Genomic DNA, 24,782 nt, shown 5'->3' with positions numbered 1-24,782 from the left:
AGCATCCCTTCTCGTGCAACAACTAATGCAGCGAACTACAATATCAAGACCAACCATCACCCCCAGCCAAGCCGAAATCATACATTTTACATCGAATCCCATAAAAGAAAGCCCGAAATCTAAGTCTAACTCTATGCAAGCAACCACTCACTCCCCACCCCACTCCTCAAACAACTTCGCATCCAAGCCAGCATACCCCTCCACAACCTTCAACCCACGCAACCTCTCCTCCTCGATCCTCTCCCACGGCCAATCCTCCTCATTCCACGAATGAACATTCCTCTCCCTCTGCTCCTCCTTCGCCGCTTCATCACCATCCCCAGCACCCAGCAACACCTCTCTCACGACCGCCGCATCCACCCCCGTGGCCGTGGCCGTAATCCCCTCATCCAACAACTGCCCCTCCTCACTCCTACTCCCACTCCCACTCCCACTCCCACTCTCCCCCGGCGTCAAGCTCCCAGAACCCACCGACCCCACCGGCCTCTCCGGCAAGAACCCACTCGCCCTCAGCACCCTCTCAGGGGGCACCGTCACCCGTCCCTTCTTAACCACATACTTACTCAGCGCGGTAGCCAACAACCTCCCCTTCTTTCCGACCTGGGGCCTCACAAAATAACTAATCATATACACCCACTTCTGATCCCAACCGATCACCCTCGAGGTAATCTCATAGCGCTCGAAGGGCTTGATCTCGCGCTTGAAGCTGCAGAACACGCTGCCCAGGGCGATGTACAGCCCGAGTTTGCTTCCGCCTTTGGGGAGCTGCTTCTTCTCCTTCCCGTCGGATGATGCTGATGATGCTGAAGACGCGGCCGCGGCTTCGGCGTCGAGGTCGCGGTTCACGATGCGCGACCCCGGGGTGAAGATGCGGGTGGCCAGGGCGGTGCGCGCGACGTCCAGGTCGGAGAAGTAGGTGCTGTTGGACTTGTGGAAGTTGTAGTCAGTTTCCAGGATCGGGGTGCGCGAGCTGATGGTCAGCGGGAGGAAGATCGGGTGCGTCGCGTGCGGCGGCGGGTGCGTGGAGGCTGGGTGGTGCGGGTCTTGCGGGGTGCGCCGGATGTTGCGGTAGAGGTGGTGGGCGAGGCGGGCCTGTTTTATAAGAGGTTGGGGTTAGTATGCTGGTTTTTTGTGAGGGTGATGGAGAGGTTGTTGTGGTGGTTGGTTGATTGAAGGCGATGTTGTTTGTAGACTGCGCTGCGCTGCGAGGATGAGGGGGAAAGAGTGCATGCATGCACTTACATGCCAGACCAGAGGAAGATTCTTCAAATTGATCAGTGCAAGAAACAGGGCTAGTGCCTTCCAGGTGAGAAGAGATGAGATGCATTCCTGGAGGAGGTGGGAAAGAGTGGACAGGGAAGCCATGTTGACGGTAGTCGATTATCGCTAGCTAGCTAGCTATGCTATAGATCCCAGGTACCACCAATGGCAAAAAACAAGCTAGCGTCAAGGCGTCTCAAAAAGACAGGCGAAACTAACGACAATGCCGCCTGTGTGAAGAGAAAGAATGACAGTCGAAACCCTGCCGCCGCGAAAAAAACAGGTGCTCGTTCCCCTGAGAGATGCGATTCCCAAAAATGAGACGCGATGGAGATAACGTGTTAAGCCGAGGCACGTGGAGGTTTGATTGTGCTTATCTCATCCAGCCATCCATCCACCATCGACCAACCCATTATAACCATAAAAAACATAACAGCTTCATCTTCAGCTTCAACCTCAACCTCAAATCCAACCTAAATCCAACCTCTCCACTCAAAAAATAGCCATACAATTCGGCGGACTCGACACGCCCTGCGCACAATTCAATGGACTACTCGAGACAAAGAAGGTCCACCGCCCGAGCCGCCGACACATCTCGGCGAGCCCATCGAGGTCGAACATCTCGCCGATGGGCAGCCCCCACCCGGCCAGGAGGTAGTGATGGAGGTCCCACTCCGGCCGGAGCGGCGGGTAGACCTCGAAACTGACCGCGTCGGACGCGACGGCGGCGAAGTGGTGGTCCCAGAGGAAGCGCAGCACGCGCTCGCTCTGCTCGAGCCCCGCATGCTGCGGCGTCGGCTGCCGGCTGTACGCCGCCCTCTGCTCGTCGCCCATCGCGTCCCACGTGGCCGGCAGGCCCACGCGCAGGAAGAAGATGTCCCCGCGCTGGAACTCGATGCCGCAGTCCCGCGCGATCGCCTGCACCTCGTCCAGCGAGATCTCGTGCCGGCTGAGCGCGTCCACCGTCACCCCGCGCTGCTCCCGCGCCCAGCTGCAGTAGTCGATCAGCACCCCGCGGCCCGCGATCCCCTCCTTCGCCCAGTGGCCGATGCCGATGCGCGCGGACTTGGGGTCCAGGATCTCGGCCGCCGTCGTGCCACCGTAGAACACCTGTTCGTTCGCCCTGCCGGTCGTGGTGGTGGTGGTGGTGGTGGTGGTGGTGGTTGATGTTGTGCGACTACTGCTGTCCTCCTCTGTGCCAGCTGGCGGCGGCGGCGGCGGCGCACTATGGTGACGCAGTCCGTCCCATTGTGAGGATTGCTGCGGGTTGAAGTGATATTCGTCGTCAAAGGCAACGCCCTCCGCCACCCACTTCACTTTGTGTTCGAAGGGCTTACGCTTGAAGCCTGTGGGCCATGCGATGACGTAGTTAGTATGCGGCGTAAGCAGATAATAAGGTGATTAATTCTGGGTTTCAACTCCACGAGCCAGACACTAACCCGGAGGATTCAGCTTCTCGAGGTCCCAATTCAGACACACGCGTTCGCCAGTCCGGATTTGCGTTTGGGCAGCATTGGCGACGACCTCCGGAGTCAATAGTCGTAGCATGCCCAGTCCCTCTTCGCGCGACCCCGGCGCCGCCGGCCAGTATCGTCGCTTGTCCGGCAGGTCATCGTATTTCTCTGGGATGTTGAATTCCGACATCATAGATCATAGAAGGTCATCCAAGGTTTGAGGTAGCAGATGGTATACCAACAGGGAAGTAGTTTACAATCCGAAGAAGTGCGGAGACTTGAGAATTAAATGAGGGGGCGATATTGAGAAAGGCGGGGAATCGGACTAAGTCCGGGCGAGAGCCAAGCTCTAAACATGGACTGCGCGGTGTACAGTACATAAACAGCTCTTCAAGGCTGTGATATAATATCTATTCAGACAATGACAATACACAAATAATGGAATACAAGAATGCAACTGAAAGTATCCCCTCCCTCTCACAAGTCATCTTCATCCTCTTGCACACTCTGTCCTTGCTTGTTAAGACGGGACATCTCGTGCTGCTCACCTCGCCCAGCACCGCCCGGCGTCGACATAGCAATTGCCTGACGGCCTGTGTCGGACGACTCCAGGAACTCGCGCAGGCGTCTCTTGCCCTCCACCATGGCTTGGTTCGAGGCCGCCTCCGTCATTTTCATGATGGGGCCCCACAGATTAAGCTGATAAGTCACATATGCGCCCACTGCGCAAACAAACAGCAGGAAAAAGTAGGCGGGGTTGCGAAGCACTGTGGCTAATTAGCGATGATCTTTCGTACGCAACACAGAAATTGCACTTACCAGCAATGATCTCGTTCCAGCCGAGCGCGAGGAGGATACCGTAGAAATATAGCGGAACCTGCGTCATGCCCCCGATGGCACTCCGCTTGGCTTCGACATAGACTCCATCCGCCGCCTTCTTGAACCGCACCGTCAGTTCTTGGCGCTTGGCCTCGCTAAGCATCGTCATTTCCTCCTCTAGGCTCTTGCCTTCCTCCTCATCCACGCCTCCAATCGGCGGCAAGTCCTCCTCGTCCGCCGGGGTCGAAGAGCTGGGAGTGTGACCGATCCAGCGATCCAACGGAGGCGGGGCGGACGTCTCCTCGAGACGGAACCGGGCTAGAAGGGGAATAAGCGTGAGAGTCGACTCGCGAGCCCGCGTATAGATACCCTCTATGTCGTCGGTAGGGCGCCAGATCCGGGGGACACCAGCTTCGTCATAGCGGAATTTGTCCTCGAAGTTCTCGCGCAGCTTCAGCAGCAAGTTGCCCTCCAACATTTCTTCTTCAATCTTGGCCCGTAGCACGCCCCAGGACTTCCGGCGCAGCCGCCAAAGACCAACATCAACCTCCTCCAAACTGGCATCAAAGCTACTAGCGCGGTCGGTAAATCTGCGCTCGGCATCAAGGACCGTCTCAACAAACACATTCCAGACCCGGTCCCAGAACTTCTTCTCAACAGGCTTGTCCCCCTCTTCAGGTGCACCGCCGCCGGCGCGTCCAGAACCAAGCGCATTGAATTCCAGACCAACCGACTCTCCCAGACGAGACTGGACCCACCGCTCAACTCGAGTGGCCAGCCGCCGCATCTCCTCCCGCCGCAACCGTGCGCTGACGTCGGCCAGCTCTTTCTCATACAGCGACAGCTGTTGCTGGTAATCGCTCCAGGCAGTTCCCTCAACAACAGTGGCGCGCGCGACCTCCTCAAACTTCTGAATTGCCTTAGACACCTCTTCATTGACAATCTCTGCGAAGTCATAGCTAGTACCCTTCTTCTGACCCGCCTTGACAGTGCCGGAGACAGCCTCAGTGAACTCATTGATACCAGTCTTGTGCATGGCATCAAGTTGACCCTGGAAGAGCGCCTTGAGGCGAGTGTCAATCTTTTCCTCCAACTCTGCCTGTTTGCGCAGGTAAACACCCTTGTGGTAGCGGCTGGCCTCGGTCTCGAAACTGCTAAACGCTTTACTGCGAGATGTTCGCATGGCGGCTCCCAAACCACCGAGGATCTCCGGCTCACCGAGACGAGCCGCTTGCGACTGCTTATCCTCAAAGGGAACAATAGCCTCGTCGAAGGCGAGCATAACCTCCCGAAGAATTTCGTCGCAGCGGAATTGCGCTAACAATTCCTGCTGGGTTGGAAGGTCCAAGTCCTTATTGTTGACAATCTGGTCCCAGATGCCCTCCGCATACTTAGAGAAACCATCGGCGGGGATTCTGCGGTGGTACTCGGGTAGGAAGACGCCACCATCGGAAAACTCGCCTTTGCGGGGATCGAGACTCGGATCTTTGTGGTCCTCACGGAAACGCAAGCTGAGCTTCTTGGTCTCGGCAACAAACTGCTCAGGCTGGTAACTCTTGTGAGGGAGGCCGTAAAACTGGAAATCGAAGTAATCGTGGACGGACGACTGCTCCAAGCCGGCGGGCTTCGAGATCGAGTCCCACAGTCGCGACATATCTTCCATCAAAGTATTCTGCAGGTTCTTCAGGGGCGTATTGCCAACGAAATCACGGATCACAAAGAACAATAGAGATCGGTGAGTAGTGCTATATCAAACGAAGGGCAGTTAGCGCGTGTAACGGTAACCTGGTTCCAACAAAGGAAACCTACTTGCGATCCTTCAAGAACAGCTGCAGATTGACCTCAAAGACCGTCTTCAGCAGTCCCATGTTTGCGCCCTGGTACAGACCGACCTGGTGCTCCCAGATATTGACAATCAAGACTTCACTGGTCGCCAGCGCAAAGAGGGCGCTCTTGCGTTCGAAGTCCTGGTCTTCGCCTCTCTCGCGACCATCTGTACCCTCGACGTCCATCACCAGGATGTTATCCGCCATCGACTTGTCCCCGCCGTTCTTGTTCTTCGACAACCAAATACCCTTGGTCGTCTGGCGACGCTCCAGCTCGGACATGACCGAGAAATGCGTACCGAAGAGGTGGTTCAGTAGCGTGGATTTGCCCGTCGACTGAGACCCGAACACGGAAATGAGGTGATAGTTAAAACCCGCATGGGTGACATCTTCAAGACTTAGGTATTTCGATAGATTGGGACTGCAATGATTCTGGGGTTAGCCTACTGCGCCAGGTGCACGCCAGGTGGCATCGTCCCCTAACGAGAACAGCTTGGAAATCGCAAGCCCAAATGTACGTGAGATCGAACCACAGATTGCCACCCAGAAAGGCACTAGGGGAAGAATGGAATAGCATACTTGAACTCTTTATCGCCATCAATCACTTGCACGCCATGCTCGTACGCAGTCTTGTCGCTGCTGCCGTTGCCAAGCGAGGCAAAATGGCCGTTGGTCGCCATGACGGAATGACTAGCGTTGGTGCGGCGCGCCAGACGATAAAACTGAAGCGTGCTCTAGTCTGATATATGACTGTCTGTTTCGAGGAGTATGGGTGATAGTATGGCGAGTCGTAATAAAGCACTACTACCAGAAGCGCAAATAGAATAGGGAACGTCAGATGCGGAGACCGTGGCGAGAGGAGGAAGTAGTAGTACAAGATGAGACGAAACGGATTGAGGGCAGGATGCAAGGAGGGAACCGACAGTAAAATGAGGTCAGAAGTCGATCACCATGGGAGACGGGGAGCACAATCACAAGGCAAGAGAAAAAGAGAGAACGCCCCGCTGATCAGAGAGGGAGGGAGTTTAGTTCATGTGTTGTTGGGAAGCGGGAAGCGTAGAGTGGCTGGAGGTCAGGAGGAGAGAGCCGGATGGGGACCCTTTCCCTCTTCTTGTTTGGTCGGTTGTCTTGTCTAGTGGACTCGTCGCCTGAGCATCCAGGCCGCCACCGCCCACCCCCCGATCCCGGTTTTTGCTGCTTTGGGTTTAGGGGTTGTCAGTGATCCTGTCCGACCCAATTTATGGAAGACGAGGAGGTGGAGCCCATATTTTCATGCCCGTGCCTTCATAATTATGGATCGTACGATAGATCATTCCTTTACATGTTCAACGTCATGTTCAAACTGACATCCCTAGGCAAAAACAAGTAGAGAAAGAAAAGAATGAAAGAGAGGAGAAGGTATAACGAGTCTACAAACAATTCAAATACAATACATGATACATAGATATGTCTCGAAAACTCCGGAACTACCCACCATCACGAGTGAATCCAGTATTCCCAGATTCATTCCTTCGCTGATACCCGCGCCGCAAGGATGGTGCAAACATTATAAGAATTCCCAGACAAGATTTTGTTCATAGTACATGGTAGCCAGTCGGTCCCAGCTGTCTATTTGTCCAACACACGGGTAACCAGACCAGTGGCGACAGTGCGGCCACCCTCACGGACGTTGAAGCGCTGACCGGCCTCAGCAGCCAGGGGGCGGAGGGTCTTAACAACGACCTCAACGTTGTCACCGGGCATGATGCGGCGGGTCTGGTCACCGTCGGGGAAGCTGAACTCGGCAGCCTCATCGGCAGTACGGATGTACAGCTGGGGACGGTACTGAACACCGAATCCACTGCGACGACCACCCTCAGCCTCGGTCAGGACGTACATGGAGACCATGAACTTGTCGTGGGCACGGGCGCTGCCGGGAGCGGTAACGACCATACCACGCTTGATATCCTCACGGCGGATACCACGGAGAAGGAGACCGGAGTTGTCACCAGCGCGGGACTCGTCGCAGGACTTCTTGAAGGTCTCAATGTCGGTAACCTTGGTCTTGATGACCTCGTTGGTGGTACCGACGATCTCGACTTCACTATCCTTCTTCAGAAGACCACGCTCGACACGGCCGGAAACGACGGTACCACGACCGGGGATGGAGAAGACTTCCTCAACGGACATCAAGAAAGGCTTGTCAAGGTCACGCTGGGGAGTGGGGATCCAGGTGTCGACGGCCTCGAGAAGCTGGTCGATTCTCTCGGCACCAATGTCAGGGCGACGGTCCTCGATGGCGCAGAGGGCAGAGCCGAAGATGATGGGAGTCTCCTCGCCCTCGAAACCGTAGGTGGTGAGAAGCTCGCGCATCTCCAACTCGACGAGCTCCAACATCTCCGGGTCATCGACAGCATCGACCTTGTTGACGAAGACGACAATCTTCTGGACACCGACCTGACGGGCGAGCAGCAAGTGCTCACGGGTCTGAGGCCTGCGGAGAAACGAGTATGAGTACAATTCCATGACCAGAAACCGAAGGGCAAACATACATCTGACCATCGGAAGCAGCAACGACAACGATGGCACCGTCCATGTTGGCAGCACCAGTGATCATGTTCTTGATGTAATCGGCGTGACCAGGACAGTCGACGTGGGAGTAGTGGCGAGCTTCCGTGGCGTACTCGATGTGGGCAGAGGAGATGGTGATACCACGCTTGCGCTCCTCAGGGGCCTTATCGATAGAGCCATAATCGAGGAAGCTAGCAAGACCCTTGGTGGCCTGCTGCTTGGTGATGGCAGCACTCAAAGTGGTCTGGTTCGGAGTGTGAGAAGTTTTCGGGGCCAGATTGAGGAGAGGGAAGGGTGATGGGAGAGAAAGATTGTGCTAACCTTGCCGTGATCGACGTGACCAATGGTACCTGTTGAATATCTATTAGTATGAAAGCACGAAAGATCAATGAATCTGATGGAGAGAGCATACCGATGTTGACGTGAGGCTTGGTACGCTCGAAAGCAGTTGCCAGACCGCGGGCAGCCAGCTTGTCTTTGGCAAAGACATGCTGGATGGGGTTGACAGCACGGGGACGCAACATAGACGCCCGGCTGGAGCGCAGCAAGAGGTTGGCAGTTCTGGCAAGGCTCGACATGATGGCTACCTGCGATGGAAAAACAACAACAGGAAGGGAAACCAAATGGAACGCGATGGACAGAAATCAAAACCAGCCGGACCGGGAAGGTTTGGAGGAGGATCTTAATCAAGCCCGGAAAATTCTAGGGAGCGGCTGACTCAGCCTCAGGCCAATCATGCTCGCAGCATTGCGGAGTCGGCCAGGAACATCCCGCAAATACTCAGTAACTTGGAAGCATACAGTAGATACACCTGACCTCAGTCTGAGAGTACTGAGTACCATGTGGATAGCGCTTGTACAATTTCTAGGTGCAAAGCCTAGCTTGCGTTGTTGTAAGGGAAAGATTCATATAATACAATTGTATATACTGGCCGATTTACACAAGCGTGACCTTCTCTACCGGGGTAGCTGCATCAACAGGCTACTGGTCGGGCTTCTTCCTCACAGTAATGGTAACTGCCCGCCCTGGCTCTCCCTCCATGGGTTTGATTTGCATGCCATTGGCCTCCTTGATCGTTTCCACCACTTTGTCCATGAGGTTTTTGACTTCCTCCGCCGTGGGGGCTCGTTTGCCCTTCTTCCGCATCAAGACAACCTCCAACTTGAAGCCTTTGGTAATGAATTCGGTAATCTTCTTCAGGCGGTGGCTAAGATCATGGTTGTCGATAGCCCAGTTCAATTCTACCTGTTTGAAGGAGGTCTTGGTGACGTGGGCTGCCTTGGCTCTGGCACGCTCGGCCTCCCGCAGATCCATTTTGTTCACAACCTTGCAAACCGGCGGCGCGCCATCCGCTCCGTCGCTGACCTTGATCAAAAACTCTTTGGAGCGGTCGATGTTATTGAGGACAGTCGAGCGTCGAATTGGGGGGTCCAAAGTGTTGTTCTCGTTCACCATCTGGATCCATTCCGATACAATGGCCTCGTCTTTGATGAGTCTTGCCTCCTTCGATTCTGTTTTTTGGGAATCTTTACGGTTCCATTTCATTGTTCGAACGCCCATGGGTAAAGGCCGGAGGTATTGCGGTCGGATGAGGCGTTGAGGCGGAAAGAAGACCTGGCGCAGGACTTGCGCCGTCGAGAGGAGGCTGCGCATGTGCTTCATTTTTTTCGGCGCAGGAGTTGTTGCAGGAGTATGGACGAGCGCAATGTTGTGATCGGATGAACCCGATAAACCCGAATGAATGAAGTCAAAGAGCTGCAGAAGGATAAAGACCAGCTCAATCGTCCTGGGAGATAAAGGTGACGTAGCAGGCTGCAAGTGAATGACAATAATAATGACAATTTGGGATATGAGAATGGACGCATGCGGACAAAGTGACAGGAAGAGAGGAGGGAGGTTGAGGTTGACCGCCCACCAGCCACAATGACAGGCGCCACAATGGGCAGGAGACCAAAGAGAGAGAGAGAGAGACCCTGAAAGCTGAGAGGCTGAGAGGCCGAGAGGTTGATCGCCCGCGCTCTCATTTGCCTCCCCGTGTCCCATAGTCCACTCCCGTACCGTCCCTCTCTCTTCCTCTTCCCGACCTCCGCCCTCCCGTCTCTCCTCTTACTTTCTTTCTTTTCTCCTCTTCCTCTTCTCCGGACGACCATCACTTTCATACCTTCCCTTCGTTGTTCGACGTCCCTCCCCCACCCCCCTTTCACCCTATCCACGATCCTTTCGGGCCGGACCAGAGGTTCTTAGGGCGATCCTATGGTTTCTACTCACTCCGACCGCTAACTTCCATCTTTACTTCTCGTCCAACTCGGTCGGAGTTCAGGAACGTTGTCCGAAACGCCATAGCTTCGTCCCCCTGGCTTTGTCCGCATGTCGACTGGAGTTGACAGCCGACATCTCAAGGGTTTACCGTCTTTCTCTAAACCGGGTTCTAGAACTAGTCGACGTTCGATTTCGCGCACTTCCACCCCCGCAAAAGTTTCCGACAATCCGAATTATCTGGCCGATTCTAAATCAACCAACACTTTTTCAATGTTCGCCATGGCTCAGACGCAAAGAGCTCGTTATTTGAAGACCGGAGCGGTTGTTGGCTTTGTTCTATTAATGCTTCTATGGCTTTCGCCCTCCAAGCCCTCCGTGAGCCATTTTGGAGGATCCCGTAAGTCACTTTGTCCGCATCCGGAAATCCTATTGAGACTGACTCACTGGTTGTAGAGAAGCCATCGACTGGCGCACCCTCTTTGACTGAGAAGTGCACCAAGCCATACGACTCTTCCAAGCCCCTGATCCAGTATGCGCTCATGATCGATGCCGGTAGCCAGGGCTCCCGGATTCACGTCTACCGCTTCAACAACTGCGGCCCCACCCCCGAGCTCGAGAACGAGGTCTTTGAGCAGACGGAGAAGAGGCAAGGCGGCTCTGGCTTGAGCTCTTACAAGGAGGATGCTGAGGGAGCGGCGAAGAGTTTGGATCCTCTCATGCAGGTGGCCCTTAAGTCGGTGCCTGAGGAGTACAGGTCATGCTCACCCATTGCTGTCAAGGCCACTGCGGGCTTGCGCATGCTTGGCAATGAGATGAGTATGAAGATCCTTGAGGCCGTCAGGACCCGTCTCGAGACCGTGTACCCCTTCCCTGTCGTGTCGCGGGAGAAGGGTGGTGTCGAAATCATGGATGGCTCGGATGAAGGTGTTTACGCCTGGATTACCACCAATTACCTTCTTGGCAAAATTGGCGGACCGGACGAGACCCCTACTGCTGCCATCTTCGACCTCGGCGGTGGTTCTACTCAAATTGTCTTCCAGCCCACCTACCCCAAGAGCCCGTCTGGCGGCATGCCCGAGCATCTGGCCGAGGGTGACCACCGGTATGATCTTGAGTTTGGTGGTCGGCACTTTGAGTTGTACCAGCACTCTCACTTGGGCTACGGACTCATGGCTGCGCGGGAAGCGGTGCACAAGGCCATCGTCGAGGCCAAGCTTGCCGCCAGCCCCACTGACTTGGCCTGGCTGGATCAGCCTATCTCGAACCCTTGCATTGGGCCTGGCATGGAGCGCAAGGTTGACTTGTCTTTCGATGCCGGCCACGCTCTCGCCCCCAAGGTTAGCGTCAAGATGGTGGGTCCGAAGGAAGGATCCTCGGCTGCACCTCAATGTCGGGGTCTGACCGAGAAGATTCTCAAGAAGGAAGCCGACTGCAAGCTGGCCCCCTGCTCGTTCAACGGAGTGCACCAGCCCTCTCTGGCCAAGACGTTCGCACGGGAAGATGTCTATGTTTTCTCCTACTTCTATGATCGGACCAAGCCCTTGGGCATGCCGGATTCCTTCACTCTGGATGAGCTGCATCACCTCACCTCGACCGTCTGCGCCGGTAAGCCGGAGTGGAAGATCTTTGAGGGAATCGATGACGCTATTCCTCAGCTCCTCGACCGCCCTGAATGGTGCTTGGATCTGAACTTTATGCTGGGTTTGCTTCACACGGGTTACGAGATGCCATTGTCTCGTGAGGTCAAGATCGCCAAGAAAATCAAGAACAACGAGCTTGGTTGGTGCTTGGGCGCTAGGTAAGCCATTCGACCTGATCTAACTTTCATAAATTTTTGCTAACTTCTTCTTGCAGTTTGCCTCTCCTGAGCCAAGAGTCTGGCTGGACATGCCGAGTTAAGGAGGTGTCCTAATGGACGATAGTGATGCGGTCTGTATAATTAATCAATATCACATTTTTCTTCTGCCTTTACTTTTCTATCTCTTTTAAACAGAGTAGACTTGGGACTTCTTCATATGGTTCATGTATCAGACTTTTTCTTCGGCATGATTGTTTGATGTTTGCTTATCATTTGAGACTCGGTCGTAGTATTGTTTAGTCCAAAAATAGTCTATAAACGTAATTGTGGAGGTCAACACGAGAGCATGCCTCCGACCGCTTGATGTAAAAGCCAAGCAAAAAAAAAAAAAAAAAAAAAAAGATGTCCAATTCAAGGACACTAGGAAACCCGCACGAAGTAGCAAGATAAAACGTCCGACCCCAAACGCCCTCTTGCCATGCAAACCAAAAAAAAAGACCCGATCTCTACCCAGATAACTTTTCACAACCTTTTTTTTAATCGAAGGTCCACAAACAGAAAACATAGGATTCACTTCTCCAACTCCTCGATCGTGGGCTTCGACGCCGCCGCGGCCGCAGCATCCGTATTACCCATCAAGGTATCCAAGACCCCAGAGTCCTTAGGCCGCGAAGCCAGCACCGTCTCCTCGTTGCCCGGTGGCGCGGCGGTCGAGATCTCATCGTCTGACCGTTTCTCTTCCAGCACGCCGAGTCCGAGGTTCTAATCACAGCGAAAGTCAGCTTTCCAAAAATTCCCTCCGTAGAAAAGAAACGCAGCGTTACACAAGACGCCTGTGAGTCAGAGTAAGAGGAATGTGAAAACCCACCATCTCGATATACCGCTTCCCATCCTCCTCTCCCCCGTCCTCATCCTCGTCCTCATCCATCGCATCATCCAACCGGATATCCTTCGCCCGGCCGGCGGCGATATCGCGTTCGAGCTGCTCGTTGGCGGTCTTCATCTGCGGCAGGAAGGCTGATAGCCGGGAGAGGAGGTCGGGCGTCTGCTGGATGCGGTGGATGTTGGGTTTGGGAAGGGCTGGAATGCGGGGGATGGAGGTGTCCGCGGAGGCAGCAGAGGAGGGGTTGTGCGCGGGGCGCGGGGCGCGGGGCGGGGTCACGGTCGCGGTCGCGGGGACATCCTCCTCGTCGTTGTCGCTTTCTTCTTCTTCGCTGTCGCTGGGGCCGGAGGAGGAGGTGTAGTCGTCGCTATCGTCGGCGGCGGCGGCGGCGGCGGCGGCGCTATGGTGGGGAGGGCCGGCGGATGAATTTGTTTGACTGTCTGGGTTTGTGGTGGAGGATGCGACGGGATCGTCGCGGAGTGAGTTGGAGGAAGGCGCGCTCATTGTGATGGTTTGCTCGAAATGTGGTGGTTGTGAATTTTTTTTCTAAGAGGAGGAAAGAAGACGAATGGATGAATTCATGATTGACTGAAACTTGCGGGCGATCGAATTGGCGCCGAAGTGGGGGCGGGCGGGGAGGAAGAAAAGAGGGAAGGGAGGGAGAGGAAGTGTAAGTGTAAGTACTGTAACTGCCCCGTAACCTACCTTAAACTACAACTACAACAACAGGCAATCTAATCTAGTGCTGTGCTGCACAATGATGGCAGCAAGAGGGGCGCATGCGCTCACCAATCGCCAAGGCCTCTTTTCCGAGCGGCTTGATCGCCCTGCAGGCGATTCGACAGTCTGTCTTTCTTGTTTGTCTTACTTCTATGAGGAGTTACTTGGACTTAACTTCGTACTTCCCTTCCTTCAGACTCACTTTCCCGGCTGGCTGGTTGGCTTTGCTTGATCCATGCGCTGAATCCACTACACTCTCCCGCATTCAGGGGATGTTATCTATTCACTGCTCATTTGGTTCTCTGTTTTATTTCTCTTTCTAAACTGATCTCCCTCCTCTTCTTCACTGACAGAGGTCTTCATTGCTCCCGATTGTGGCTATTCTTCCCCACGACGAACTGTTGTTGTCCATCATCATCCCCACTTGTTGGCTGGCCAGATCTCGGAATAGATTCACTGTTGCTTACCATTTCAGGGTCAGTACCTTTCCCTGTTTCTTAATTTATCCCATGTCTTCTTTGTTCGCCACGGCTGGCCAGTACCAATAAAACTATTCTCGGACCCCAAACCCGTTGTTCTTTCATTCAAGCTCACATTCATACTTCTCATTGTCCTCCCTGCTCATCCCGGCGGTGCGGACTTTCCTCAGAACCAGCTGACCCCAAGTATAAGAGATTAATTATATCTCCCATACACAGCGCCAGCTACTTGATTTACCAGCGCTCCTTCATACGTTGCGCCTTGGCATGATCACCGGCTCTCTCACCTCTACCACGGAGCTCCTATCGTCCTAGATTCCAGCGTGGAACGAGCCGATCGATCTATACCATCCGAATCCAACAACCAAGAGAGTCCAAGATGCCCATCTCCATCAACAACACCACCAGTCCTCTCGAGGAGATGACCAAGGTCCAGCAAACCATCAAGCCGGAATCCAACCCCGCAGCGACCTCCCCCTCCTCCGCGACGACCCGCAAATCTCTCCACCAGAACATCTTCGGCAAGCTGCGGCCCCTCCCCTTCCAGTACCACTGGGCCGTCTGGTACGACAAGCACACGGACGCAACCAAGGAAGCCACCGCCCAGGACTACGACTCACGCCTGTACCTCCTGCACGAGGACGTCTCCGACATCGCCACCTTCTACCGCGTCTACAACAACTATCCGTGGGACAAGGTGCGCCTGCGCGACACCGTGCACATCTTCCGCAAGGGCGTGCGGCCCGTGTGGGAAGACCCGGAGAACCGCAACGGCGGGTGCTGGCGTTTCCGAGTGCCCAAGAACAAGGCGCAGGAGTTCTTTCACGAGATCGCGATCCTGTGCATGGCGAATGAGTTCCAGGCTGTGTTGGAGAAGGGTATGTTTTCTGTTAGCTGCTTGCTCCTTCTCCCCCTTCCCGCTGCCCCGCTCCCCCCGCCCCCAGCCTCCAGCCTCCAGAACCCGGCTCTGAGATATACTTCCTAATAAACATCAACTTTACAGTAACTATGCATGTTATAAATACACTAACCAAAGACCCCTAAAACAAACAGAACACGACCACGTCCTCGGCGTCTCCACGTCCGCGCGCTTCAACTCCAACCTCATCTCCGTGTGGAACAAACTCGGCGACAACGAACACTCCATCAAGGCCCTCGAGCAGACCATCCTCGACCGCCTGTCGCCCGAACTGCGTCCCACCGGGACCGGCTCAACCGCCTACTTCTACAAACGGCATGCCGAGAACGACGGCTTCACCGAGGCAGTCGAGAAGGCGAGTACGGTGACGTGAGGTAACCTTCGCCAACTTGGTTTGGTCGCAGTTACTTATCTCATTGTTTGATCTTCGCCTGCTTCACTTCGACTTCAATCACCACCCAACTCTTCTTTCTTCTTCATGTCTTCACAAAGTAGCCAGTTGGCGTTTGTATACTTCTCACATCTCTTGTACTTATGTACCCTAGCATTGCAGAGCTCGGGCTTTTTACTTCTTTGCCCTCGCTCGAGAATGCATTATTCAGCCATGTGAATTCGGAACATAGTTTTATTTCTCACAGAACAAAGTTCTGCCCCCAACCCATCATGAAATCAAATCCTGAATCAGTAATGAATAAGGTATCTCCCGTATACCCCGGTAATAGGTAAAATGAAGACAATGCACCGCTCATTCACCCAGCAATCCCATATTGTACTCAACCCAACCCAACCCAACCCGAGATTCTGTTTCTTTTGGTTTCCCCCCTCAAACCCTATGCCACCCATCCTATCAACGCCAACCCATGCGAAGAACGAAAATTGCAAATTGCCCACGTGAAATACAAGATATAGTTACAATGGAAGGCGGCAGAATCCGACCTTCCAATCCCAGATCCCAGATAGGCATAGGACTCATCTATTGCGGCCGGAGCTCTGCCGCCTGGGACCCTGCGGGGGAGGAAGAGAAGCAGAAGCAGAAGAAGGGCCCAGCGGAGGCTGCAGCGGCCGCCGGTCGTCCGTCCGGGGAGTCGTTGCCGCTGTTGCGGATGCGGATGTGGACGCTGTTGCGGACGCTCCTGCTGGTACTGCTGCGGGTGTGGACTCGGTCGTCTCCGACGGCCTGCGCTGTTGCTCGGCGCTTCCACCCCCACCCCCACCCCCGGGGACATAGCGATCGATCTCCACGAAGCGCGGACGGTCGTCGCGCTCACGCTCGCGCTCCTTCTCGGTCGACCGTTCGGGGGACCTCACGCGGCGCCGTGGGGACCGGCTGCGGTTGCTGGTCGGGGGCACATAGCGGTCGATGTCGAGGGTGCTGGGGGAGCGGCGACGGCTGCGCGAGCGACGGGCGCGGGAGCGTGAGCGTCGGCGGGAGGAGACGGACACTCGGGCGGATTTTTCGTCCTCGCGCGGCGGGCGGTCTCGCGAGCGATCGGGATTGCGTCCCCGGCTATGGTGGTGGTGGTCGTTGGTGGTGGTCGTGGTAGGGTTGCTGGTCGCAGCGGTGGTGTGAGGGTTCATGGGGGTTTTGGTCGTGGTGGTGGTGGTCGTGGTAGGGGTGGCGGTGGTGGTGACGTTGCCATCGCGGTCACGCTCTCGATCGCGATCGCGATCACGATCCCGATGCCTGTCTCGCTCACGATCACGATCATGGTCGCGGTCTCGATCGCGATCGCGATCTCGATCCCTTTCTCGATCTCGATCACGGTCCCGGGTGTCTCTTGTGTCTCTGGCGTCTCTCGTATCCCTGGCGTCCCTCCTTTCTCTGGTATCCCTGTCCTTGTCCCGGTCGCGGTCACGGTCTCTTTCGCGATCCTTATCGCGCTCTCGATCACGCTCCCGATCCCGATTTCTGTGTAAAGACCGTGAGCGGGATCGAGATCGATACCGTGGACGAGAGCGGGATCGAGAATAGTAGCTGTGTCGTCGGCGGTAATCGTCGCGATCGCGAGCCCTATCCCGGTCTCTTTCTCTCTCACGGTCCCTGTCACGGTCTCTGTCGCGATCTCTGTCTCTGCGATCCCGTTCCCTTTCTCGACTGCGATCCCGACGATAGTCGTGATCACGATTCCTTTCGCGATCCCGATCCCTCTCTGAGCTTTTCTCGCGGTATCGCGGGCGCTCTGCAACCTGATCTCGATCTCGATCTCGATCTCGATCTAAGGTTCGAACGGTCGAGCGGCTTCGGCTGCGACGACTGGGCCGGTAGCTACGGTCACCGTACCGATTTTCACGATAGTTTCGAGGAGGCGCTCGGTCATCGGAGTCGCGCCCGCGAGACATACTCGACACATCCTGTGACGGGTTCCGGCGGTCATCTTCGACCCGGGGCGGAACTCCCCTCTTTCTCGAGCGGCTGCGGCTCTCATCACGTCGTCGTGGCCGTACGCGGTCATCTACGGAGCCGCGCCGCTTCACCGCCTCTCCTTCGGTAGGGATACTGCCCGCGCGCGTGGGCGTATTTGAGTATCTTGAGTCGGGTGCTTTGGGTCCCTTTGGTGGTTTGAGTCCGTTTTCAATCGCTTCAGCTTCCTCGAAATCGAACTCGGGCTTCTGTCGGGCTTTCGCAGCGAGCTCCTCTCCCTCCTTCAACAGCATTTGTAGCGCAGCCTCTTCCAGAGACTTCTCGTCAACAGGGGCTGGAGGCGGTACAGGGGCCGGCGTGGGTTCTTTGGGTGTCGGCGATTTCTCTTTCCGAGTCTCGCGATGGCGGGGAGAATGGCCTCGTTCGGAGCGGTAGCCGGGGGAGCGATCACGGAAGCGAAAACGATCTCGGTCTCGGTCGCGGTCTGAGTCCCGGTCTCTGGTTCGACTGCGATCCCGCCAATCGCGGAATCTCTCGCGCTCTTCCCGACGGCGGCGTTCGTATCGTTCCTGGCGCTCCTTCTCTCGTTGCTCGTCCAGCTTGCGCTGCTCTTCCCTGCGTTGCTCCTCGCGCTCCCTGCGTCTGGCCCGTTCCTCTTCCTCCTTCTGGCGTTCGAGCTCGCGTCGCTTGCGGTCCTCTTCCGCCTTCTTGCGCGCTTCCTCTTCCTCAGCTTCCTTTTCCTTCCGCAATGCTTCCTGGTAAGCTCTCTCGCGCTCATCGCGCTTAGCCTGTATGTAGTTCGCATAGTCCTCGTCAGTCTTGTTACCTGCCTTCTCTTCCTCGGCAGCGGCCTCCACGCCGACTTCATCGCGGCGGATCTCCCGCACAGAATCCAGAATTGTCTGTAGATGATTCGAAGCGAGCGCATCCAGCGACTTCTCTACCGTCTTGTAGACGTCGCTCCGATCGACGGCGCCCTCGATAAGAGTCGCGGCCTTTCCGCGCTCCCGCGACAACAGTCCAGGTTCGCGATCAATCTCCACTTCCGCAAGTTCGGCGAGGAGGTTCGTAAATTCCGTTTTGCCTTCCTACATGAGCGCGCACAGGAGGGGGGGGGGGGCGCGGAATTAGTCAAACAGAAACCACAATGAGGACAAGAAAGAGAAAAATAAAAACGCACCCCTTCCTCAAACTCCGCCCATATCTTCTTGCGCACATTATCGAAGCCACCTCTCTTCTTGAATGCATGTAGAAGATGCTCGATCGCGGCGTGTTGCGCAGCGGTCAAGGGCAATTCATCGGTTTTAAACTTCTTGCGCTGGAGGCTGTCAATGTCCAGGGGTCGCTTCACACCCACGGCGGCGACGGCAGCGGCGGTGGCATCATCACCAACAGCTGGGGCCAACACATCTGCCGTCTCCTCCAATGGACCGGCCATCGCGGAGAGTCGGCTGGGTATCCGATGCGCGCGCAGCTGAGACAGATCTTAGATTGGATAGCGGGAAGTAAATCCGTGCTTGAATAGAAAAGTTCCTAAGTATCAAGAAAGACAAATCATCAATGAAACATGGGGGGAAAGGAGGTAATCAAAAAAAAGTTGCGCTCGCATGGAGCGGGCGCGTTTGTTGAAGGGCCAGGCCGTCTCGTCTCTTCCCCGAGCGGAAAGAACAGCAATCGGATAAATTCCTTGCCCGATCACCCGCACCCCGATTGGGAACTGCGGCCCCGTGATTCGACGCAACAACTGAACCTCCGTCGATGAATCCCGGCGTCCCTCCACTTTCCAGTATCCGTTGGATTCGAGCCCAAGTTCAGTCGCAACGTCACTTTCGAGCGCGGTCCCCGTCTCTTCTCCTCTGTGTGCCGGAAATTTCTACGCCCTAATCAGCGCAGATACAATTTTTGCAAAACCGGCCCATTCCGATTACCGCCCTCCCTTTCCTCGCTCCACATCTACCTCGCAAATCATGGTTCACAAAGTCCTCTTCTGGGGTGGTTTCGGTATGTTATCCCCACGCAGACCGCTCTTGAAAGCCCTCAGTTGGACGCGGATGCACTACGTTTCGCCGTCGTCTCCGAATTCAATCAATTGACTCAATCCCCAAAATGCAGGCATCGCCGTCCGCCTCTGGCAACTCGGCATCGAAATGCGGCCCATCCTCGCCCGCGAATCCCTCTGGGTCTACCCGCTCTTCGCCGGCGTCGGCGGCAGCTTCGGCTACTGGCTGCAGGGCGTCGAGGAGCGCCAGCTCCGCATACTCGCCCAGCGCCGCGAGCAGATCCTCGAGAAGCGCCGGCGGAGGGATGATCGCGAGAACGGCACGTTGAACCGGGTCGAGGAGAGTGTTTTGGCCGCTGCTGCTTGAGCTGTCCGGTGCTTGAAGAAAGAATTTGAAAAAAGCAAAGGAAATACATTGCTTCCTGTGTGGGTGGGGGGAAACGTGAGGGGGTTGTGGATTGTGTCGTGTATATCTGGACTGGGTTCTTTATGCTTGTGTGTGGTGTCTTTCTCCTTTTATCGTGTTATAAATTTTATGCCTTTTATATTCATGTTCCTTTTTTACTGCCTGGGGGAGGGGAAGGGGGGTTGGAGTCGTATAAGGGTTCTTTGGTTGCGGCGGGGGAATGGGGTCATGGTCATGGTCTTGGGTTGATGGTATAGGTGATGTGTAGTATGGGGAGGCTTAGCTGGTGAGCGTTCACATGGGAGGCAGGGAGGTGGTCATATTGTGTGGTTTTTGAGGGGTGCAAGTTGGGAATGTGTGACCTATTCTATATCCATGTCCATCTGCGGTGTATAGGAGATTCATCACCCGGATTGAAAGCAGAGGTTTCATGCACGTTGGTCTTTCAGCATTGGAGCTCTGGTTTCACCATGTCCCAGTGGAGGCACACTTAATCACCCCCGGTATATAACTTTAACCGAAAATGGTTGCATTTCCAGTAAAGAAAACGAAGTATGTCCAGTCCATAATGTACATCATATCAATTACACACGTCACGCCTTCTCAACTGCAAATTGCAACGACACCTCCCACTTCTGTCCCCCCGTCCCGTACCCCCCGCCCAGCCGATTCTTGATCAAACTGGTGATCCGCTCACGCAGCCGCGCCAGATTCTCCTCCGGGCCGGACACGCGAAGCTTCAGATTCGCCATGCACAGACCGTAGTGCACCTGCCAGAATCGGGCATCGTCGACCCCACGCACACAGGGATCCGTTTCGATGTCGCGCATAACGTCCGTGACACCCTGGCCCGAGTACGACATTAGCAGCATCGACCCCAGGGTCTTGACCAGGCGCACGCCGATGACGCACATCGAGATGGAGATGGTGCCAGACAAAAGCACGTCGAGCCATTTGTACAGTTTGATGGAGACGAGCGGCAGCAACAATAGGAGGGACGAGCAGGAGAGAGTCAGGAAGTGGGAGGGGTTGCTGAGAACCGACGGCAGCGATTCGATATACCCAAAACGCATCGCCTTGCCGATGCGGCCGTGGTTCTTGAGGCCAATCGCCGAGACGAGCGTAGACACGATGGCGAGCAGCGCCGTGAAATCCACTCGTCCCAGTGACACGCGTTCGTGCACGTGAGAATGGTGCGGCTCGTGGCCGGCGGACTCGAGGAAATGCTGCAGATTGTGCGAGATCAGGTCCATACCCATGAAGAGCAGGAGCACACACATGGCGAACCCGGCGAGCACCTCGGCTCGTTCGAGCCCGAAGGGGTGGCGCACGCTGGACCGCTTCCACACCTCGAAATTGCCTAGGATGTCCACCGCGACGCAGAGGAGAGCTCCGATGGAGTCGAACAGGATAAGATGCGACAACGCCGTCATAGCCAGGGAGCCGTGCGCGCTCCACAGAGTATATGCCGCGACGGACATATGACACAGGCTCCACCAGAAACGGGTCGTCTGGTCCTTAGACATACTAGATCGGTATTCCTTGAACGTAGGGACAGGTAAGGAGTTGGGCAATGCTAGCGGGGCTCGAGGTGGTGGCTCGAGGAAGATCTGATGCGATATACTACTGTGCTTGTACTTATGTCCGCGCCGCTGTCCGATATTCTATTTAACATAGGCAAGGGCAATCAGGACCATGAATCATACTGTTTACTATATTGTGGGAGACTCACAGACTTGACAACGGGGCTCTTGGCCATAGTGGTTGTCTGGAAATTGAAGGGGCCGGCCGACACATTGTCGCTCTGATCGCCTGGTGATCGAGCACTGGCTGGACTGAGGTTGAAAGCAGCCCTCGTCGGGCTCAGGCGAGTGGGATCATTGACATCTAAAGTACTCCTGGAGGGAGTAAATGTATCCCTCAATGGGGATAGCGAGTCCTTGTCGTAAAGGGTAGAGGATGGCTCGAACGCGCTGGTAGGGCCGTCATCCACGGGCGGAGTCGGGGTACGCGGAGGAATAGGGATGGGGAGATTCGACGCCATCACGACAGTCGCTGAAGAATGGGGCGCCGGCGCCGATCGATCTGAAGGGATACGCAGGTCACCTCGTAGGCAGCGTTACACCGACCGGAACTCAATGGAAGGGAGAAAAACAACACGGCGCAACCGCGGAGAGGGATGAAAACCAAGCTTCCAGGGAAGCAGGGAGGCTGACAATCGGGAAGGGGAAGAATGTCGCCCGGCGGTTGTGAAGCCGGGCGGAAAAGGCGGGGGAAACGGGGCGGGCCTCAGGCCTCGACTCACTCAGCGCATCATCGACTTCCGCCCGCTTCCCCATTTCATCATCTTCCCATCTTCCATCATCATTATCACTATCCCGTTGTTTGGTTCCTCAAGAGCTTAATGACCAGCTCTAAATGAGTGTCGCTTGTTCTGGCCATAGATTGGCGATGCGACACAAAGTGACTTGAGTATTTCTATTGATCTTCAAGAGATCCGCCCCCTCTCCAACTCCGATGCCTACATCCCCTTGGCATCTATGGATCACCGCGGCTCCTTTTTCTTCTTTTTGTTCGTCCTATATCTTCTCCTGAGCTCGCAGTCTCGTTCGCCCTTGGTATCTCAAGATGGGGAGCATCAGCGGGAACTGGAAAGGGAGCGGAATGCCCTTCGCCTCTTGAACGAGACTCAATATGGAGATTTTGACCCGGGATCCGATAAATGGTTGCCTTTTCCAGGCGTCCGTAAGAACGACAGTTATGCCTGGGATCTTCTCCCCGATGTTCAGGACAGAGCCCGGTCTCAGTTGCGGTCTGTGATGACTGAGGCAGGCCTCCGACCTCCCAAGTCCCTTGCAGTGTCTGACGCACTTTCGGATCTCAACCTGACGCAACTGTCGCTGCCGGTCTACCACAATGCGACAGGGAAGCTGCGCGGCGAATGGGTGCGCCGCAAGCAGGACAAGCCACATACTCCCCTCAACAAGACTGCTATCATTCAAGAAAACGAGTACTTCACGCATGAGTTCAGCCAGAATGTCACCGGCAACAGTGGCACATTCTACCTCGATGTACGTGAAGGAGGCGGACAGGAGCTTCGGTCGTCTTTGGGCCATGTCCGGGAGATCCGAGCCACACTAGCTGTGGAAAGTGGTGATTTTTGGGGCAATACCTGGTATCTCTCACTCATTGGTATACATTTTCCAGAGACTGGCGGTATCATCCTGAGCACTACTAGCGAAAAATTTGGGGGCCTCCTCACCTTGCCACATCTTAGTCTCTCATCTGATGCATACAATCTCACTCATGAGCTTCTCATCAAATCATTATCGGATACCATTTCTGAGAAGCAGAACAGGCCTCCTACTCTTTTCCCTTGGTCCTCCTTAGCGGGCAGTGAGCATATGGAGTTTCCTGCGCCGAGATGTGAACACATCGTTTACCTGCAACAGCACCCACTCGCAATCCATGGCTATCTAGCCGACAAGGCGGTGATTGAGCAGATAGAGCAGGAATTGAGATATCCCATTGGGGCGCCAATCCCGTCACCCCCTTTGATGGTCATGTCAGCCGTGGTGTTCTCTCCTGATTGCGGATACATCCTAGAGACCAAGGGCGCGCCTGAATTCCCACCCACGGAGACGTTGTATCTGTCCGGTCCAAAGATAGAGGAATTCGCAAAGTACTCAGCTCGCATGATCTTTGTTATGTCGGCCGTCTCCGTTGCTCAAATCGCGTTGCTATTAAGGCAAGTGAAGGAAGCCTCGACGCCTTCCACTCGGAGTCGTATCAGTTTCTACACGATGGCTCTGATGGCCTTCGGAGATTCTTTTGTCCTCGTCTTCATTTTTCTGGAACTATACCCGGTGGTATCGTTCTTGGTTATGACGACCGCATCCTTCCTCACCTTCCTTTCGGTCAGTTACATCGGAATGAAGTTCATGATGGAGATTTATGCCATCCAAGCTCCAGAACGACGGGAGCAGGAGCGCCGGGCCCCCGCAAACGCCCGTCCAGCAAATCTGCCACTTCCTGCGACGGCTGCCCAGGTCAGAGACTCCGGGGCAACCCCGGTCATATTGCCTCCGGATCAGGATGCTCCGGCTGATGAAGACGCGCCAGCCGCCAATCGTGGCACTGCACAGACAGCGCGGGACGCTCGAAGTGATTTGGGAACCATGTATGCACGGTTTTACTTCATCCTCTTCGTGATGCTTATCATATCTATCTGGGCATTCCTTTGGCCAAATCGACTCGGAGCTATTTATGCTCGAGTACTCGGGTTTATCTATCTTTCTTTCTGGACGCCTCAAATCTACCGCAATGTCATGCGCAACTGCCGCAAAGCACTGCGATGGGACTTTGTGGTCGGCCAGAGCTGTCTCCGACTATTCCCATTCCTCTATTTTTTTACCGCCCGTGGCAACGTGCTTTTCATCCGACCCGACGCGACGACGGCTCTCTCTCTGATCGGCTGGGTCTGGATCCAAGTCTGGATCCTCGCGAGCCAGGACATTCTCGGTCCGCGCTTCTTCGTTCCCCGCGGATGGGCGCCTCCTGCGTACGACTACCATCCGACCCTGCGTGATAATGTCGGGTCGGGCGACGATCTGGAGTCTGGGGGTGTGCTCCCGATCGGGGCGCTGCGGGCCGACGAACGCGAATACCCCAGCGAATCGAAGGACGACGACAAACATCGCTCGAGAGACCGAAAGAAGGCGGTGTTCGACTGCGCCATCTGTATGCAGGAGATCGAGGTGCCCGTTCTTACGTCCGGTGGGGCGGGCATGGCCGACGGAGCGTCGAACATTCTCAGCCGGCGCACATACATGGTCACGCCCTGCCGGCATATTTTCCATAGTACTTGTCTGGAGAGCTGGATGCGGCTCCGACTTCAATGTCCGATTTGCCGCGAATCCATTCCCCCGGTGTAGAGTGTATGTTAGCGTCCGCAGCGTTTGTGTCGATAGCCACGTATTATAGACGCCCCGACAATGTTAGCAATGCAAACTAGCTTATTCATTAGAACTACAGTTTTGATATAGTAA

At 55.3% G+C, this 24,782-nt stretch overlaps 12 protein-coding genes across 12 annotated transcripts; 4 read left to right on the top strand and 8 right to left on the bottom strand.

The window, feature by feature from the left end:
* Positions 1-147: 147 nt before the first annotated feature.
* On the bottom strand, positions 148-1,365 carry BO95DRAFT_467931 (acyl-CoA thioesterase; the record flags this gene model as incomplete). Its single annotated transcript, XM_025589321.1, has 2 exons — positions 148-1,092; positions 1,243-1,365. 2 exons carry the CDS (start codon positions 1,363-1,365, stop codon positions 148-150), a joined length of 1,068 nt encoding a protein of 355 aa, XP_025437825.1.
* Positions 1,366-1,539: 174 nt separating this feature from the next.
* BO95DRAFT_273596 (uncharacterized protein) lies at positions 1,540-3,164 on the bottom strand. Its single transcript, XM_025581602.1, has 2 exons — positions 2,700-3,164; positions 1,540-2,606 (listed from the first exon to the last, which is right to left on the bottom strand). Exons 1-2 carry the CDS (start codon positions 2,905-2,907, stop codon positions 1,753-1,755), a joined length of 1,062 nt encoding a protein of 353 aa, XP_025437824.1. The 5' UTR covers positions 2,908-3,164; the 3' UTR covers positions 1,540-1,752.
* A 27-nt stretch (positions 3,165-3,191) lies between these two features.
* On the bottom strand, positions 3,192-6,039 carry sey1 (dynamin-like GTPase SEY1; the record flags this gene model as incomplete). The annotated part of the gene is made up of 4 exons (XM_025588426.1): positions 3,192-3,481; positions 3,534-5,278; positions 5,343-5,780; positions 5,939-6,039. 4 exons carry the CDS (start codon positions 6,037-6,039, stop codon positions 3,192-3,194), a joined length of 2,574 nt encoding a protein of 857 aa, XP_025437823.1.
* Positions 6,040-6,967: 928 nt separating this feature from the next.
* Positions 6,968-8,487, bottom strand: BO95DRAFT_373409 (translation elongation factor Tu; the record flags this gene model as incomplete). Its single annotated transcript, XM_025583051.1, has 4 exons — positions 6,968-7,832; positions 7,891-8,153; positions 8,231-8,259; positions 8,322-8,487. 4 exons carry the CDS (start codon positions 8,485-8,487, stop codon positions 6,968-6,970), a joined length of 1,323 nt encoding a protein of 440 aa, XP_025437822.1.
* Positions 8,488-8,803: 316 nt separating this feature from the next.
* On the bottom strand, positions 8,804-9,812 carry BO95DRAFT_447101 (putative translation initiation factor IF3). Its single transcript, XM_025587545.1, has one exon. The coding sequence runs from the start codon at positions 9,362-9,364 to the stop codon at positions 8,891-8,893; it is 474 nt and encodes a 157-aa protein (XP_025437821.1). The 5' UTR covers positions 9,365-9,812; the 3' UTR covers positions 8,804-8,890.
* A 164-nt stretch (positions 9,813-9,976) lies between these two features.
* On the top strand, positions 9,977-12,102 carry BO95DRAFT_447100 (guanosine diphosphatase). Its single transcript, XM_025587544.1, has 3 exons — positions 9,977-10,565; positions 10,622-11,966; positions 12,023-12,102. The coding sequence occupies exons 1-3, from the start codon at positions 10,448-10,450 to the stop codon at positions 12,078-12,080; spliced, it is 1,521 nt and encodes a 506-aa protein (XP_025437820.1). The 5' UTR covers positions 9,977-10,447; the 3' UTR covers positions 12,081-12,102.
* A 242-nt stretch (positions 12,103-12,344) lies between these two features.
* Positions 12,345-13,476, bottom strand: BO95DRAFT_447099 (NOPCHAP1/New4 family protein). The gene is made up of 2 exons (XM_025587543.1): positions 12,835-13,476; positions 12,345-12,728 (listed from the first exon to the last, which is right to left on the bottom strand). Exons 1-2 carry the CDS (start codon positions 13,351-13,353, stop codon positions 12,537-12,539), a joined length of 711 nt encoding a protein of 236 aa, XP_025437819.1. The 5' UTR covers positions 13,354-13,476; the 3' UTR covers positions 12,345-12,536.
* Positions 13,477-14,469: 993 nt separating this feature from the next.
* On the top strand, positions 14,470-15,340 carry BO95DRAFT_456695 (eukaryotic translation initiation factor 4E; the record flags this gene model as incomplete). Its single annotated transcript, XM_025588425.1, has 2 exons — positions 14,470-14,926; positions 15,102-15,340. The coding sequence occupies 2 exons, from the start codon at positions 14,470-14,472 to the stop codon at positions 15,338-15,340; spliced, it is 696 nt and encodes a 231-aa protein (XP_025437818.1).
* A 2,519-nt stretch (positions 15,341-17,859) lies between these two features.
* BO95DRAFT_422978 (BOD1/SHG1 domain-containing protein) lies at positions 17,860-18,929 on the bottom strand (the record flags this gene model as incomplete). The annotated part of the gene is made up of 2 exons (XM_025584613.1): positions 18,510-18,929; positions 17,860-18,417 (listed from the first exon to the last, which is right to left on the bottom strand). Coding segments are annotated over exons 1-2 (816 nt in total), but the record flags the coding sequence as incomplete, so codon positions are not given.
* Positions 18,930-19,296: 367 nt separating this feature from the next.
* BO95DRAFT_373486 (putative NADH-ubiquinone oxidoreductase 14 kDa subunit) lies at positions 19,297-19,695 on the top strand (the record flags this gene model as incomplete). The annotated part of the gene is made up of 2 exons (XM_025583054.1): positions 19,297-19,330; positions 19,442-19,695. The coding sequence occupies 2 exons, from the start codon at positions 19,297-19,299 to the stop codon at positions 19,693-19,695; spliced, it is 288 nt and encodes a 95-aa protein (XP_025437816.1).
* A 416-nt stretch (positions 19,696-20,111) lies between these two features.
* Positions 20,112-21,940, bottom strand: BO95DRAFT_422972 (cation efflux family protein family). The gene is made up of 2 exons (XM_025584612.1): positions 21,467-21,940; positions 20,112-21,398 (listed from the first exon to the last, which is right to left on the bottom strand). The coding sequence occupies exons 1-2, from the start codon at positions 21,776-21,778 to the stop codon at positions 20,328-20,330; spliced, it is 1,383 nt and encodes a 460-aa protein (XP_025437815.1). The 5' UTR covers positions 21,779-21,940; the 3' UTR covers positions 20,112-20,327.
* Positions 21,941-22,096: 156 nt separating this feature from the next.
* On the top strand, positions 22,097-24,760 carry dscA (ubiquitin-protein ligase dscA). Its single transcript, XM_025587542.1, has one exon. It carries the CDS (start codon positions 22,275-22,277, stop codon positions 24,666-24,668), a length of 2,394 nt encoding a protein of 797 aa, XP_025437814.1. The 5' UTR covers positions 22,097-22,274; the 3' UTR covers positions 24,669-24,760.
* The last annotated feature ends 22 nt before the right edge of the window (positions 24,761-24,782 follow it).

This window comes from Aspergillus brunneoviolaceus (assembly GCF_003184695.1).
Source record: "Aspergillus brunneoviolaceus CBS 621.78 unplaced genomic scaffold BO95scaffold_81, whole genome shotgun sequence".
Lineage (NCBI taxonomy): Eukaryota > Fungi > Ascomycota > Eurotiomycetes > Eurotiales > Aspergillaceae > Aspergillus > Aspergillus brunneoviolaceus.
This window is presented reverse-complemented; position numbering and strand designations above follow the sequence as displayed.

What these genes read in the sequence shown, in the direction of transcription:
- BO95DRAFT_447101 (XM_025587545.1), bottom strand. Translation starts at nt 9,364, where the DNA reads ATGGTGAACGAGAACAACACTTTGGACCCCCCAATTCGACGCTCGACT.
- BO95DRAFT_447100 (XM_025587544.1), top strand. Translation starts at nt 10,448, where the DNA reads ATGGCTCAGACGCAAAGAGCTCGTTATTTGAAGACCGGAGCGGTTGTT. An exon ending in GAGCCATTTTGGAGGATCCC is followed by an intron (nt 10,566 to 10,621) that starts GTAAGTCACTTT and finishes CACTGGTTGTAG; the next exon opens with AGAAGCCATCGACTGGCGCA. An exon ending in GGTTGGTGCTTGGGCGCTAG is followed by an intron (nt 11,967 to 12,022) that starts GTAAGCCATTCG and finishes TTCTTCTTGCAG; the next exon opens with TTTGCCTCTCCTGAGCCAAG.
- BO95DRAFT_273596 (XM_025581602.1), bottom strand. Translation starts at nt 2,907, where the DNA reads ATGATGTCGGAATTCAACATCCCAGAGAAATACGATGACCTGCCGGAC. An exon ending in CGAGAAGCTGAATCCTCCGG is followed by an intron (nt 2,607 to 2,699) that starts GTTAGTGTCTGG and finishes CATGGCCCACAG; the next exon opens with GCTTCAAGCGTAAGCCCTTC.
- BO95DRAFT_422972 (XM_025584612.1), bottom strand. Translation starts at nt 21,778, where the DNA reads ATGGCGTCGAATCTCCCCATCCCTATTCCTCCGCGTACCCCGACTCCG. An exon ending in AGAGCCCCGTTGTCAAGTCT is followed by an intron (nt 21,399 to 21,466) that starts GTGAGTCTCCCA and finishes TATGTTAAATAG; the next exon opens with AATATCGGACAGCGGCGCGG.
- dscA (XM_025587542.1), top strand. Translation starts at nt 22,275, where the DNA reads ATGGATCACCGCGGCTCCTTTTTCTTCTTTTTGTTCGTCCTATATCTT.
- BO95DRAFT_447099 (XM_025587543.1), bottom strand. Translation starts at nt 13,353, where the DNA reads ATGAGCGCGCCTTCCTCCAACTCACTCCGCGACGATCCCGTCGCATCC. An exon ending in GGAAGCGGTATATCGAGATG is followed by an intron (nt 12,729 to 12,834) that starts GTGGGTTTTCAC and finishes CGCTGTGATTAG; the next exon opens with AACCTCGGACTCGGCGTGCT.